At 34.3% G+C, this 17,597-nt stretch overlaps 1 protein-coding gene across 4 annotated transcripts in view; it reads right to left on the bottom strand.

Moving 5' to 3' along the window:
• The window catches only part of LRP1B (LDL receptor related protein 1B), a 1,871,086-nt gene that overhangs the window by 117,718 nt on the left and 1,735,771 nt on the right, over positions 1-17,597 (bottom strand). For 3 of the 4 annotated variants that reach the window (XM_053909154.1, XM_053909157.1, XM_053909158.1), the window contains exons 75-77: positions 16,185-16,319; positions 12,811-12,930; positions 11,016-11,257 (exon numbers count right to left, since the gene is read on the bottom strand). In XM_053909154.1, the coding sequence (XP_053765129.1) occupies positions 11,016-11,257; positions 12,811-12,930; positions 16,185-16,319 (497 nt within the window). Of the gene's footprint in view, positions 1-11,015; positions 11,258-12,810; positions 12,931-16,184; positions 16,320-17,597 lie in introns of those variants that run through there. The other variant, XM_053909160.1, reaches the window with a different exon arrangement.

The raw sequence follows: 17,597 nt of genomic DNA, 5'->3' as shown, positions 1-17,597 counted from the left end.
GGAAAAAATAATTGCTTAATCAACTTGTTGAGGAAAAGATATGATTATTAATGAATAAAAGTGTAAGCATGTTCATTCTGAACATCCTCCTCTGCCACAATAAAGAATGTGCCCAAAATGGTATCTCATATTCATTTCTCAAAAATCAGGTAAATCAGATAAACCATTTGTTTTGCTCAGGAATATTTAGCTCTTTAATGGTAAAAATTGAATCTGTATTTTTAAAGTAATTTTCATTTTTCCAAACATTGACCTACTTTACAGTGCTTGTCATTCTGTACTTTGCTATACAGCATTTCATACTAGAAATGATAAATTGCCAGAAAGTATGTACAATTGTTGCATAATGCTGTCATATTCTGTTCTGACTACTAAAATTTAAATTCAGAAATCTCATTATGCTTTACATATAGATTGAATCATGTCAGCCTTTTAAGTTTTAAATTATTTAATTTTCTTAAAGGAAAAAAAAACTCCATCCATTTTGTATAGCCCAGGGGGCTAGAAAATCATAAGCATTTCTATCTATAAATAACTTAGACTGCATTTGAAATTTAAATTTATAATCATAATTAGTATTCAAGCCATTTTCACAGATTACAGAAGACTATTCCCTTCACGACTTCCAAAAAAAGATCGTATTGAAAACTACCTTCCTTTGGAATGGACTTCAGTTAACATTTAGTTGTCTGAGTAAGTCTTCTTCTGATTTCTGATACAACTATTTTCCTACACTTTACTGGGATGGAAATATTCCAATATTTTTAGTAACTGTAAATATGCTTTCAAGACATCCTACTATCACATGGCTAACTTCTTCCATTTGGTTCACTGATAAAGCAGTTTTAAGTAAAAATCCATAGTTTCATTTTTGTATTTTGCTTTCTTTCACCTACGGATTCAGAGATAGAAACCAATATTCCATATTCAGATTTGGGAAAAATCTTGAGTTTCATTTTCCAAAGGGTGGGGAATTCTCAGGTCAGTATCATTTCTTATTTGCATAAAAACTTAGAAGATGAAATAGATTTCATGCTCATTAAACTATTGGATGACTAGCTGGAGAATGATTAAAAAACAAAAAAAAGCAGATACACGGCAGAGTAATTCAGAGGGGTAAAACATCAAATCTTTATACATAAGCTGAATTTCAGAGGAATAAATACAAATTGTCCAAGTAAACAACTAGATAGACATAAACTATGCCATACAGTTTTTTGGAAAGCATATATATTTACTATCTGGAAGAAACTTTAGAAATTTCCTACTTCGATATGATAGTTGTTTTTCAAATAAGTAAGTAGAGACTAAGAGATGTAACAGTAAACTCAAGTTATACTCTAAATTTGGTCACAATATAGCTGAATGGGCATAGATGAGTCATTTAATCATTTGAGAATTCACATTATTCATTAAATTAAGATGTTAAGTCTCTTCAGGGCACCTGCCTGGCTCAGTAGGTTAAGAATTGACTTCGGCTCAGGTCATGATCTCACTGTTACTGAGTTTGAGCCCCTCATTGGGCTTTGTGCTGACAGCTTGGAGCCTGGAGCCTGCTTCTGATTCTGTGTCTCCCTTTCTCTCTGCCCCTCCGCCACTCAACTCTGTCTCTGTCTCTCTCTCTTACAAATAAATACCAGTAAAAAAAAAAAAGATGTTAAGTCTCTTGGCTTTGAGAAGATGGCGGAATTTCCTGCATCCCTCAAACACAGCAGTATTGAGGCCAGAACCCTTGGAATATGAGAAATAGAGGCTGCAGAGTGACAAAAAAAATCTCTACAGGTAGAAAGAGACAGCTTGGGTGGACAGAGGTGCATGTATGCAAATTGGGAGAGATAAAACGGGCTGTGTAGGCCCAAAGTGGGGAACCCCTTTGGTGGAGAAACAAAAGGAAGAGAGAGGCTGTGGAAGTGTGGCATTGTATTTGGACAAGAGGAAAACCTCTCTGTACCAGAGATTGGGGAATGCAAATAGTCTTAGAAGCTTTGCAATAGTCTTAGAAGCTAATGATTGGAGTTTTCAGGGTTGTGTGAGTTTCTCTGGACCAGAGCCAGCATGTATTTGTACCTTGTGGAGAGGGGAACTGGCCCCAGGGCACAAAAGTAATCTCAGGGATGTACTGGGAGAGAACAGTCCCTCCATTAAGTACTGTGGGAAGTGGGTAGATTACCCCCCCATCCCAGGACAAAAGACCCTGCAAGCACCAGCCAGAGGCCCTTTGTCTACTGGGCAGAGTGGCGGTACTCCAGAACCAGGTACCTGCAGGGTCCTTTAAGACATCAAGTTTTGAATCCCAGCTGAGCACCTAGGAGGTGTGGGAGAATGTGGAGCAGGGCAACCAGGCCGCCCAGGCTACTCTGTGAGGGCTGCCTAAACAGCTTGGTTTGAGACACCCAGTCCAGAGAGGAGAGATTGGGGTGTCTCCATTTTTCTCCCCATTATCAACATAGTGGGGCTTCAGGAAACAGGACAGTGGCCCCCAGTGGAGGTGGCACCCATTTGCACCAAACCCTGTGCCAAGTAACTGCTTATCTACCAGAATGGGACTGACACTGACCAAACCAGACAGCCTCTCCTCCAGACCAGCACAGACAGCACAGTCACTGGTTTCCAGACACCAATGGACAACTGTCCTGAGGTTTTGTATGATGTCTGTTTTTTTTTAATTTTTAAGTTGTTATTATTTATATTTCCTTTTTCTTTTTACTCTATTTCTCTTTTCCCTTCTTTTTCTTTCTACTCTCTATTTCTTCCTCCTTTGGAATGAGCCTCAGTTTCTGATTTGATTTTTGGTCAATTCTTATTTCATATATATATATATATATATATATATGTATATATATATATATACACACACACACACACATATATATATATAATTTCATATATATATTTCATATATATGTATATATATATAATTTTCATTCTTTGTTTCTCTGTTCTGGTTGTCTGTTTGTTTAATCAGGCATTTTTACTCCATTCTTTTTATACCTTTTCTGTGTCTCCTTCTTTATATTCCTCTCTCTCTCTCTGGATTAAGCCTTATAGTTTCTTTGATTCTCTGCCTGGTCTTTTTTTCCACCCCTGTCATTTCTCTCTTTGTGTGGGATAAGGTTTCTTCTCCCACTTTTCTCCTTTCTTCCAGGGTTACTTCAATGAACAAATCAAAGCACACGTGGCGGAAGGTCCAGTCCACCACTATGAGCAGTGAGATAAAGTCACCAAAGATTCAACAACAGAGTGCATGCAACCACTCCAAAAACACTGAAATGCCAGGCTCTGGACAGTGTGTGACCCCTTTTTAATATAGTAGTACTCACAGGTACAGGACACATAACAAGCTATTAAAACGCATAAAAGATAAAAAATTAACCAAAATGATGAAATGGAAAAATTCTCTTAAAAATAAATTTCAGGAAGAAATGACAGCTAGAGAATTGCTCAAAACAGATATAAACAATATATATGAACAAGAATTTAGAATAATAGTCATAAGACTAATAGCTGGGCTTGAAAAAAAGGATAGAAGATGGCAGAGAATCTATTGCTGCAGAGATCAAGGACCTAAAAATTAGTCATGATGAATTAAGAAATGTTATAAATGACATGCAAAATGAACTAGATGCAGTGGTGGAAGAAGCAGAGGAGAGAATAGGTGAAACAGAATAAAATTATGGAAAATGATGAAGCTGAGAAAAAAAGGGAAAGGAAATTACTAGACCACAAGGGGAGAGTTAGAGATCTAAATGATTCAATGAAACAAAATAATATCCATATCATAGGAGTTACAGAAGAAGAAGAGAGAGAAAGGGACAGAAGGATTATTTGAACAAATTATAGCTGAGAGCTTCCCTGATCTGGGGAAGTATGCAGACATCCAAGTCCAGGAGGCACAGAGAACTCCTTTAAAAATCAACATAAACAGGTCAACACCATGACATGTCATAGTGAAACTGGAAAAAAATACAAAGATGAAGAGAGAATTCTGAAAGCAGGTAGGGACAATGTGCCTTCTTAAACTACCAGGATAAACACATACGGGTAGTAGTAGACCTGTCTACTAAAACATAGCAAGACAGAAGGGAGTGGCATGAAATACTCAATGTGCTGAATAGGAAAAAAATGAAGCCAAGAATCCTTTATCCAGAAGGCTGTCATTCAGAACAGAAGGAGAGATAAAGGCTTTCCCAGACAAACAAAATCTAAAGGAGTTCATGACCACTAAACCAGCCATGTAGGAGATCCTAAGAAGTATTCTGTGAGTGGAAAGCAGCAAAGACTACAAAGGACCAGAGGCATCACCTCAAGCATGAAACCTACAGATAACACAATGACACTAAATCCATATCTTTTAATAATCATTCTGAATGGAAATAGACTAAATGCCCCAATCAAAAAATACAGGGTATCAGAATGGATTAAAAAAAAACAGCAGCCATCTATATGCTGCCTACAAGAGACTCATTTTATTATTTAAAAAAAAATTGAGGTTTATTTATTTTTTGAGAGAGAGAGAGAGAGAGAAAGAGAGAGAGAGAGAGAGAGAGAGAGAGAGAGAGAGAGAGAGGCAGTGCTTGAGCAGAGAAGGGGCAGAGAGAGAGGAGACACAGAATCCAAAGCAGGCTCCAGGCTCTGAGCTGTCAGCACGAAGCCTGATGTGGGGCTCGAAATCACGAACTGTGAGATCATGACCCGAGCCGAAGTCAGACACTTAACCAACTGAGCCACCCAGCCACCCATACAGGAGATTTATTTTAGACATGAGGAGACCTGCAGATTAAAAGTGAGGGGTTGGAGAACCATCTATCATGCTACTGGATGTCAAAAGAAAGCTGCAGTAGCTATACTTATATCAGACACATTAGATTTTTAAAATAAACACTGCAACAAGAGATGAAGAAGGGCATTATATTATAATTAAGGGGTCTATCATTCAAGTAGAACTAACAGTTGTAAATTTTTATGCCCCCAACGTGAAGGAACCCAAATGTATAAATCAATTTATCACAAACATAAATAAATGTGTAGATAGCAATACCGTGATTGTAGGGGACTTTAATACTCCACTTACAACAATGGACAGATTATCTAGGCAGAAAATCAGTAAGAAAACAGTGGCTCTGAATGACATACTAGACCAGATGGACTTAACAGATATATTCAAGACTTTTCATCCAAAAGCAGCAGAATACACATTCTTCTCTAGTGCATATGGAACATTCTCCAAAATAAATCACATACTGGGTCACAAAACAGCCTTCAACAAATATAAAAGGATTGAGATCCTACCATGCATATTTTCAGATCACAATGCTATGAAACTTTAAATCAACCACAAGAGAAATTGTGGAAAGCCTCCAAATACATGGAGGTTATAGAACATCCTACTAAAGAATGAATGGGTCAACCAGTAAATTAAAGAAGAAATTAAAAAAAAATATGTGGAAGCAAATGAAAATGAAAACATGACAGTCCAGACACTTTGGGATGAAGCAAAGGTAGTCCTAAGAGGAAAATACATTGCAATCCAGGCCAATCTCAAGAAACAAGAAAGTTCCCAAATACAGAACCTAACCTCATACCTAAAGGAATTAGAAACACATCAGCAAAGAAAGCCCAAAGCCAGCAGAAGAAGAGAAAAAGTAAAGATTAGAGCAGAAATAAACAATACAGAATCAAAAAAAAAAAAAAAAAAGAAAAGAAAAAAAAAAGAAACAGTAAAACAGATCAATGAATCTAAGAGCTGGTTTCTTGAAAGGACAAACGACAATAATAAACCTTGAGCCAGACTTCTCAAAAAGAGGACCCAAATAGATAAAATCACAAACGAAAGAAGAGAGATCACAAGAAATCCCTCAGAAATACAAGCAATTATCAGATAATACTATGAAAAATTCTATGCCAACAAATTGGACAACCTGGAAGAAATGGGCAAATTCCTAGACACCCACACACTAACAAGACTCAAACAGGAAGAAATAGAAAATTTGAACAGACCTATAACCAGCAAAGAAATTGAATTGGTTATCAAAATCTCCCAACAAATAAGAGTCATGGGCCAGATGGCTTCTCAGGGGAATTCTACCAGACATTTAAAGCAGAGTTAATACCTATTCTTCTAGGCTGTTTCAAAAAAAAAAAAAAAAAAAAGGAAGGAAGGCTTCTGGACTCATTCTCTGAAGCCAGTATTACCTTGATTCTCAAACCAAAGACCCCACTACAAAGGAGAGTTAGAGGCCAATATCCCTCATGAACATGGATATAAAAAATTCTCAACAAGATACCAGCAAATCAAATATAGCAGTATATTAAAAGAATTATTCACCACGATCAAGCCCAATCCTGGGCTGCACAGCTGGTTCAATATTTGCAAATCAATCAACATGATACATTACAGTAACAGAAGAAAGGATAAGAACCATATGACCCTTTCAATAGATGGAGAAAAGCACTGGACAAAATACAGCATCTATTCTTAATAAAAACCCTCCAGAAAGTCAGGATAGAAGGAACATAACCTTACATCAAAAAAAAAAAAAAATCTATGAAAGGCCCACAGGTAATATCATCCTAAATGGGGAAAAACTGAGAGCTTTCCCTCTGAGATTAGGAACATGACAGTGATGTCCACTCTCACCACTGTTGTTTAATATAGTGTTGGAAGTCCTAGGCTCTGCAATCAGACAACAAAACGAAATAAAAAGCATCCAAACTGGCAAAGAAAGAAGTCAAACATTCACTTTTCACAGATGACATGATACTCTACACAGAAAACCTGAATGACTCCACCAAAAAACTGCTAGAGCTAATACATGAATTCAGCAAGTAGCAGGATATAATATCAACATAAAGAAATCGGTTGCATTTCTACACACCAATAATGAAGCAACAGAAAGAGATATCAAGAAATCGATCCAATTTACAACTGCACCAAGAACCATAATATACCTAGGAATAAATCTAACCAAAGAGAAAAGATTTGTATGTTGAAAAGTATAGAAAACTAATGAATAAATTGAAGAAGACACAAAAAAATGGAAAAACATTCCATGCTCATGGATTGGAATAAAAAATACTGTTAAAATGTCAGTACTACGCAAAGCAATCTACACCTTCAATGCAATCCCAATCAAAATAGTACAGCATTCTTCACAGAGCTAGAAGAAACAATCTAAAATTTGTATAGAACCACAAAAGACCCCAAAATGCCAAAGTTATGTTGAAAAAGAAAACCAAAGCCGGAGGTATCACAATCCCAGACTTTAGTCTGTACTACAAAGCTGTAATCATCAAGACAGTCTGGTGCTGGAACAAAAACAGACACATGGACCAATGGAATAGATTAGAGAACACAGAAATGGACCCACAAATGTATGACCAACTAATCTTTGACAAAGCAGGAAAGAGTATCCAATGGAAAAAAGTCTCTTCAGCAAATGGTGCTGGGAGAGCTGGGCGGCAACAAGCAGAAGAATGAAACTGTGCCACTTTCTTAAACCATACACGAAAATAAATTCAAAATGGATGAAAGACCTAAAAGTGAGACAGAAAATCATCAAAATCTTAGAGGAGAAGACAGGCAACAACTTCTTTGATCTTGGCTACAGCAAGTTCTCACTTTACATGTCTCCAAAGGCAAGAGAAGTAATGCAAAAATGAACCATTGAGACCTCAAGATAAAAAGCTTCTGCACAGCAAAGGAAACAATCAACAAAAGTAAAAGGCAACCAACAGAATGGGAAAAGATATTTGCAAATGATGTATCTGATAAAGGGGTAGTATCAAAAATCTAAAAAGAACTTACCAAACTCAACACCCAAAAAACAAATAATCCAGTGAAGAAATGGGCAAAAGGCATGAATAGACACTTTTCCGAAAGAAGACATCCAGATGGCTAACAGACACATGAAAAGATGCTCAACATCTCTCATGATCAGGGAAATACACATCAAAACCACATTGAGATACCACCTCACACTGGTTAAGTGGCTAAATATAACAACTCAGGGAACAGGAGATGTTGACAAGGATGTGGAGAAAGGGGAACCCACTTTCTCTGTTGGTGGGAATGCAAACTGGTGCAACCACTCTCAAAACAGTGTGAGATTCCTCAAAAAATTAAAAACAGAATTACCCTACAACCCAGCAATTGTACTACTACATATTTATTCAAAGGATACAGGGATGCTGTTTTGAAGGGGCACATGTACCCCAGTATTTACAGTGGCATTATCAACAATAGCCGAAGTATGGAAAGAGCCCAAATGTCCATCCATTAATGAATGGATAAAGAAAATGTGGTGTGTGTATGTTATATATATACATGGAATACAACTTGGCAGTGAAAAAGAATGAATTTGCAACAACATGGATGGAACTGGAGGAGGGTATTATGCTAAATGAAATAAGTCAGAGAAAGACAGATATCATATGTTTTTACTCATTTGTGGAATTTGAGAAACTTAACAGAAAACGATAGGTGAAGGGAAGGAAAAATAAGTTACAAACAGAGAGGGAGGAAAACCATAAGAGACTCTTAAACACAGAGACCAAATTGAGGGTTCATAGGGGGACAGTGTGTAGGGGTAGAGAAATGGGTGATGGACTTTGAGGAGGGCACTTGTTGGGATGAGCACTTGTTGGGATGTAAGTGATGAATCATAGGAATCTACTCCCGAAGCCAAGACTTTACTGTATACACTGTATGTTAGGTAACTTGACAATAAATTATTAAAAAAGAAAGATGTTAAGAATGGACTTATTCCATATTTATAATATTGAGGTATCAGGGTTACAAAAGAGATTTAGGAAGTGAAGTTAAAAGATTTCCCTCATCTGTATAGCCTTAAGTTTTGTTTTGTTTGCAGTGTGTTGGTTGGAATTTCTATGGAGTGCTCAATGTCTAGAACATGGTCCTAAAACTCATGGCTCAGAGGTTCCAATCTTCAAATCATGACATTTAATCAGCTATGATGGGATCCTAGAAAATGTACCTAGTAAATACTGTTAGCCGTGGGTAGGTCTGAAGAAAGAGAGAAAAACAAAGCCTAGATGATACAACACATGTAATCACTTCCATTAAAAGATAAAATGAGGTTTCACATCCTATGAGGAAAACGTTAATCAATAGCTTTACCATTAGTTGCAAAAGATTCTATAGTACAGTCATAAAATTAAAAATTAAAATATATACACATCAACATATAATATACACATAAAACACATATATTTATATATTTTTATGTGTAAGAATAAAATCTTAATTACCAAACAGTAATCAAATTTGGTTTCTGATCTACAATAAACTCTGCTTACTAGAAGACATTGATTATAATTAATCTCCCCAAGGACAAAACTAAAATAACTATCAAATAAGCTTTACTGAAAAAATTGTATCAAATTCAAGATATATTTTTAGAAAATAAAATTCAGACAAAAGTAAGTTACAAATAATTTTTCATGTGATAATATGCATCATAGAGAAAATTATCTTGTCAATTATCATCATCATGGTCATCATCGGCATCATCATCATGTTAATAGCAATCATCTATATAGTGCTTATTATGTGCCAAGAACTACTAACACTAACATAATACAGTACATGTGTGTATATGCATATACGTATATATATATTCCTCACTAAAACCTCATGAAATAGAGAGGGCAGAGAAGCTAAAAGGCTAATAAGCAATAAGAACAAAATTAAAACCCAGGCAATGTAACTCCACAGTACATACTCTTTATCACTTCATTTTAATAAGAGATGAAATGGTACCATAGGAGCAATGTTGTTGCAAAGCAGATTTGTGTTTTATGGATACAGAAAGCTAAAGCTAGTTAAGACTGACCAACCTTTGGCTGATAGCAAGTGAGTGAGTGAAGAAAGACAGAGTGATCTAGTAAATTTCTTGCCTTTCTCCTAGAACTGTTCTTAATAGAACTAAAGGTGGTATATAAAACAGTGTTTTGGTGTGGAAGGAGTTGAAGAAACAACTCTGATGTATATGGATTTTTACTCAAGTTAATTTAATCTAAGCTGAATTAGAAAGTTAATATGACTTCATTTAAAACCAGATTATTGTGATCTACCTGATAAAAATACCTTCCAAATTTCATTCAAATGGTATTCATGAAGTTCAAATTTTTATGGTAGATACCACTGTAAAAGATAGTAAAGTCTTCCAGATAGGTGCTTCTGATTCTTTTCAAATACAAAGCTTCAATTATATCCTACTGTTTTAGCACTTGACTTTTTGGTTGTATGGGAATGGGCCATGCCCCATAAAAATAAGTATTTATCTGTCAATTTTCTCCCAGGTTACTTCAAAATAGAAAATACACAATAAATTGACATGCCCTAAAACAAACAAACAAAAAAAAGGATAGCGTACAACCACAGATCTAAACAAATGTTCTAGTTTATTTTTTCTCAAAAGGAATAACCACGATAATCAACATGTCCATCACATACCAGCAAAAAATATTGCTCTGTTTTGGATGTTCCCTGAAATATAGTTATCAAGACTCAGAAGAAATGGTTACACAATTGAGTTGATTTTTGCCCTAGAAGAGAAGTGTATTTCTGATAATGTTAAAAATGAAACAATATTCCCTGCATATTTTTGGCAGTTTATTTTCTAATGTGAAAAAGTAATGATTCCCAATCTCACATCATGATGAATAAAACTCACATCATAATATAATGTTAAATAATACAAAATATAAAATGCACTAGAAGTAACGGTATTATTCATTACTATTCTTGTATAGCTAAAGCAAATGTATTAAAACAAAAACATAGTATCGTACAATTAAATCATATGCAGCTGTGAGAATAAATGAGTAGGGAAATGTTTTATTTTTATACAGGGAGAATATTGGGAAAAATTATTGAATGTATTAGTTACCTCCTATAGTCAGATATTGTGATAGATAAGAAACAAAAACAAAAACAAAAAAAGCAGGGAGGTGGAAGATTATAAGCCTTCAAATAGTCAATGTTATTTACTTACAATCAAGCCACTGTTTGCTTGCCTTTTTTCTCTGCCATGGATCCTTTTGTAGAAGATCCCGCCTGGATTAAACTGAGTACTCCAAATAATCATATCTCTTTGATAATATACATCCATCCCTGTTATCCTTGAATTATGTTCAATATGAGAAATTTGTTGATGATCGCCACTGTAGTTGAATGGATATATAAAACCCAGGATATCAGTGTCATTAGCAATGTAGAGAACTTGATCTTCAGAGCCTGGAGATTATTATAATGAAATACAAAAATAAAGTAAATTTCAACTAAAGTAAAAGCAATAATTGTACTTTTAAATTATCTTGAATTATTATTCTTAACACATTTTCTTGCTTAATAAAAATCAACCAACTTTATGTCATGTTTTAGTCTTCATGACTTATTTCTAATACACGCTAACCTAGACACTTCTAAGAAGTTATTGATGTCAGTTTTTTCAGGGCAAAGCTTAGTTTATGGCTAGAAATTAGGTGTTTGTAGTATATATCCTATTCATAAAGAGAGATTTCTATTTTATTAATTGCAATGCATAATGTTCTAATGCTTTCATTCTCAATATTCAGATGTTACATTGTGTACTCATTAAGCCTCAAACATTCCTGAGATTTTAGTTTATGCATCTGAGTTGCTTTAGGTTAAGAAATTAAAATTAAGAGGTGGAGAGTCTTCTTCTAATACTTATGTATTTATAATATTTTTTTAATTTATTATTATAATATGATATTAGCATTTACTACATTAATGTGTCTAGAGCATTGCTCGTGGGTCCTTATAGCTTGAAGTTTTGACAGCTACAATACGATACTAATGTCATTTGTATACTGAGACGAGTAAAACCCTAATGTGAATTCTGAATATATTAACTAAAATATTAATGAAACCATAAAGATTGAATTGCATATATACTATCTGCAAATTAAATGAACAAACAACTAAGTATAGTTCAGCTCCACAGGTTCTCACTTGGTTATGTTAGCTATGTTATGGCAGTCATGGAAAGTAAGGATTCATATTTACATTTTACAGATGAGGAAATGAGGCTCAGAGAGTTTAATAACTTCCCCAATGCTACAGATTGCAAAGGAGGGGCAATACTAGGATTCAAATTCAAGTACATCTACCTCTACAGCCCATCCACTATATCATGTTGTTTTCCACTGATAATAACTGTCCTATGAACGTTGTCCAATTATGTACTATAAACAATAATATGTTACAATGTTATTTAGTAAAAAACATTAGTTTTTACTATTAGTTTAGGAAAAAAGCATTAAAATCAATATCTAAAAAAGCCCCAAATACCTGACTTCACGTTTTAAAATTATAGTCTTAGGTAAAGGAGGTCTGAATTAAAGCATGATTTTATTTTAAAACCTTTAAAATTCTTACTCAAAATTCCATTCTCCTTATAATGCTAACTTTAACCTGTTATTTCATTGGTATAAAAATATTTCTCAAATACACTGAGAGTAGATGAAGAAAGATACTTTATATTCTATCACATCGGCTTTTAAACTTTTCCCTCCTTTTGAACAGATTTTTCAAACACAAAGTGATCTTAACAGTAACCATGTATTTGACAGTTATGTCTAAAACCTATCCCAGATTAGATTAATTAAGAATGATAACTAATCACCTGGGCAAATAGGTCAGTATTAAAGAGATTTATTTATATTTTCAGGCATTAAGGCTAAAATATAACATGAAATGTTGTTTTCCCCCTAAGATCTTTATAGCAGTTATAACAGCATTTGAAATAATTGTTAAAACCTTACCTTTTGCTATGCAGGTGTTGTTCCTTTCCTGAAAATTCTGGTCACACACACATTTATATGACCCTTCCACATTTATACATTGGTGGGAACATGTGCCAAACACCAAACATTCATTAAGGTCTAGAAGAGAAGAGCTCTAAATAGCATCATCATACTCCCAAAGAGACTCCCATTCTTTCCACATTTCAAAAAAGACAAATTTATTTTTCTTCCTTCAACTTTTTTATTGCTATTTCTTTCATTGTCTTTTAAAAAATCTCAAGTCTGTGACTTGCTTTGTCATATTTTCTGGCCATAACAATTATTTTTTCATAATAGTTTCACTATAATAACTCATCAAGTGTTTGTTGATTGCTTTTTAAACCAAAACATTGAAATACCTCTTCAAACTTCCTTAGTATTTTCATTCACTCAAACAAACAAACAAACAAACAAAAACAAACAAACACTTCTTTAGGTTTCCTTTTAATCGGGTAACTGATTACCTATGTTCATACCTTTGTACATATCATATAATGTCCCATAATCCTCTTGCCCACCTTCACATAGAGAATTTATACTCATCTCTCAAGATCCACCTGAAGTAAAGCCTTCATTGTTCTCCACCATGGGATGGTAGTGACTATCCATCCCATAGTTTCTCCACCTTATCTCTCTTACAGCCCTGTATATACTACATTTCATATATGTGGTCATATATTCATGTCCCCTACTTGACTGTCAGTACCTTGAGGGTTTAAATTATTATTCATTTATTTTATTCCCTTCATTTTACACAATTCTTGGCAAAAAGTGAAGATATAGCTACACTTTGTAACACACTTCTGGCTTCAAAAATACGATGTGATGATGTTACCAGAAGGGCTATGTAAAATAAACAACAAAACTATGAATGTCTATAAGTAAATAAATATACATACACCGTAAGTAATAAATAAATAAATCACAGGCAATATTCTGTGGCTTAACACATGCCTCTAATTTTAATGGCTTAAGCAGGGCCAGCAATGACATCAGGTTATTCTAGTGAATTACTGCTTTCTCAGCATAATTTCTCTGCTTCTTATATCATGTATAGTTGCCCTAATTATGTAATAAATTGTGAGATAAATTCTTCTTTTGAATTAGAAAATTCAAGAATAAGCTGAACAATAATAATTATCTTTCATTTAACTCTCAACTGTGTTCCAAAGCCTCAGTGGTAGAGATCAGGACTTTCCCACAAACACTTGCAAATGACAGTGTAAGGCTTTCTGATGCTGTTGTCTCTACTGTGATACTTTGCCCAAGGTGAACTTAAGTACTTTCACAACAATTCATTTCTGTGTTGGATTGAAACGTAGGGTAAAGAGATGAAAACTGTATTGTTAGTGAATATTGTACCAGGGATAAGGCAAAGTATATCTTATCAGCATTTAGCCATCAAAAAAGCATTACAATAAATGTACTTGATTTGTTTGACACCTGTAACTTTGAACAGGATGTTATTTGATTTTTTTGGTTTCCCTTTGATGTGGATTCAAAATCCCTCCCATGGTCTCATATTGGCCAGAATCACCATTTTCTCCTTGTCTCTCACCTCTATACTAATGTCAGGGTGTTGTCTGGTTGGCTCAGTTGGTAAAGCATGTGACTCTTGATCTCAGGGTTGATTCCACGTTGCACAGAGAGATTACTTAAAAATACACATATATTTTTAGTATATATGTATATACTAATGTCTGTACTGTGAACTTTTGAAGGGAGAGGAAGAATCTCACACATGTCGTGTACCTAGAACAGTGCTTGGCACATAGTAACTATTAATCCATTTCTACTTCTCTGCTGTTATTTTCTTTAATTTGTCTTCCCTTTATGTATTCTAATTAAAGTGTTTTGACTCTAACATCAAATAGTGATTTCTTATTCTCTTTTTGAGCTATATAGGAAGAACACAAACACATTTGAATTCTTTGAATTATGAATCAAAGTAATGTCTTTCCCTTCCTCCGTACCAAATCAAATTGCTTTTCCTTACCACCAAAACTTCATTTAGTAAAGATACAAATTTTATTGGAGTTCAGAAGTTGCTAATTTACACAACAAAAATACTGGATTTGTAGCAACTTAAAATGAAGAGTATAGTTGAAGCTTATAGCTTGCAAAGAATATAATTAAAAATAAAGAAACTTTTGAGAATGGGAGTTTTAAATTTAGTAAGTATATACAGAAATAGAGCCCACTATTCACAAATAAATGTTAGAAAATTAATGTTATTTGAAATGAAAATCTTGAAGAGGGTGTGTGTGTGTGTGTGTGTGTGTGTGCACGTTTATATACAATTGATACAAAGTGTCTGGGGGAAAATAAATAATATAGTCTTGAGAAATAATTTGCTTTTTTTTATTAAAATAGAGAAAACCTAGGCTGTCAGTTTTCAGTGTTAACATGTTAATGGAGAAATAAAATGTCATGAATAATCCATACAAGTATATAATTCAAAATGTACATAAATATGACATGGTCATACTTCTTCCCCTTTTGGGTGAATATAATTAATTCATTTCAATAATCTCATTTTGATTAACACAACACAAAATCATTTTTCTTTATCCCAGAATATCAGAGATAGTAGAGAAGAAAGCTGGTAGGTGAAAGCACTTTATCACTTGAATTTAGCCTAGATAAGCCAGACTTAACACAATTTAGGTTTGGCTCTAATCACAATGATATCAATTTAGAGGAGAAACTGGTAGTACGTATATATAGGTCTGTATTTCATGGTTCTATAGTTAAAGGTCTGACGTATGTTATATTTACCTATAATTTACTATGAGATCCTGGCTATCCTATATGCTCAAGTTTTAAATGATCTCAAGTAAGTTGACAGAGATTTACTTAGATCCTGTCTTTAAATTTTAGAAGGCACTCTTGATAATATAAAGCACTGTTTTAAGACATGGTGTTAGGACAAAAGCCCACAGTTCTCTAAAGTGAATTACCTATTTGCAGCACTGTAAATGCCACAACTCAAGAGAAATGGGTCATTATAAACATGTTCTTTCATGAAGTGTCTCTAATTCTTCAATAGTTCCTGAACCAGCAATTTTGTTATTTGCATTTCAAAACAGAGTTGTAACAGTACAACTGAAATTCCTACAGGTCTGAATCTGCTATAGAAAAGGCTTTGTAGCCCCAGAAATGGTTAGCTTAGCCATGCAAACAAAACAGGCTCTTGACCCCAAGGACTTCCACTCTTGTAGGTAAAATGGTATCCCGTAGACACACACCATTCTGATGAAAATCAGTCCCATGTCATCTCACAATTTAGCAGCCTCATGAGTCTTTTATTACCTAAAGATTTAAGAGCAAGCTGTTGAGGAAATGTACTATACCTTCACACTGTCTGTTTTTCATGTTTCTCTGAAATCCAGGCTTACAGCGACAAAAAACAGATGTTTTTATTTGATTACAATATGCATCATCTCCACACGGATTCACATTATCTTCACAGGTATATTCAGCAGGAGCTAGGATTTAAAAATACCATCAAAACTAATATAATTCTAATTCCTGAAGTGGGAGTTTACTTTTTTTCTTAATTTGAAATTATATTTATTATTCCATAGATAACTCTTCTTGAATTTATAAGATTATGATCTTCTCTTTACATAAGCCCTTATTTCTTATACAGGTATAGAAGCAGATAAAAAACTGAACTCATTTATATTAAATATAGTTTAGGCCAAACTGTCAATAGCTGATATTTATAGCTGTAATTGAAGTACACTACTATGTAAAAGGAAGTCAAGAGTCAATATTTCTAATGACAAGTTATCACTGCAATGTTACGATATATGAGTACTACATCCTTCTCTAGGAATCAAATGGTTTCCTAGAAGCTACCTAAAGATGTGGGCATTGATTGCTAACCTAAATTTAGTACTCAGGAATTCGGTCAAGGGTACTACCATGTTACTGAAGCAAGTATGCTAAATCATCAGTTCTTAAAATTTTTTTTCGTTTGAAAATATATTCGAGGAGGAACACGCTCCAGTGGTCGTGGACTGTTAAAAAAGTCAGGGCAGACTATGTGTTATTTGTAATTCCAGCATAGTAGTTGCAGTTTCATGGCTTTATCTCCAATTCCAGAAAACTTTTTTTTTTTTTTTTTTTTTTAAGTAGGCTCTACAGCCAGAATGGAGTCCAACCTGGGGCTTGAACTCATGACCCTGAGATGAAGACCTGAGCTGAGATGAAGAGTCAGACGCTTAACTGACTAAGCCACCCAGGCACCCTTCCAGAAAACATTTTAGAATGCAAATAAATGAGAGGAAAATTATCATGAAAATAATGTTGAATTAGCTCTATTTTACTTACGTATGTCAGATGATTTTGAAATATGAGAACTTTAATTATGAGAATTGTAACCATTATTCATCCCACTGATTCTTGAATATTTTATAATTAATTAAGGTACACCAGTAGACTTAGACCTCAGTTGAGATATATGTGACCATATCCTGGTGGGTATTGTTTCATCACTCAGTGAGGAATAATTCAGATGCATAATGTGAAGAAATGAGACCCCATAATAGGAAGTATTTTATGACTTTTATGAGAAATCTGAATTTAGAGTCATAAGTTTGGCTATTTTTCTTAATGTGGAAAATCAGATATCAAATATCCAACACAAAAATAACCAAGGTCTAATAAGTCAAATATCATCACACTCTAAGACATAAAATGATAATGTCTTCTTTAAGAATAACTTGGCAATGGATTAAAATTTTAAAACATGGAATAAA

The sequence above is a fragment of the Panthera pardus genome, unplaced genomic scaffold (genome assembly GCF_024362965.1).
Source record: "Panthera pardus isolate Hobbes unplaced genomic scaffold, ASM2436296v1 HiC_scaffold_10, whole genome shotgun sequence".
Taxonomy (NCBI): Eukaryota; Metazoa; Chordata; class Mammalia; order Carnivora; family Felidae; genus Panthera; species Panthera pardus.
Note: the sequence above shows the minus strand (reverse complement) of the source record. Positions and strands in the feature narration are given on the sequence as shown.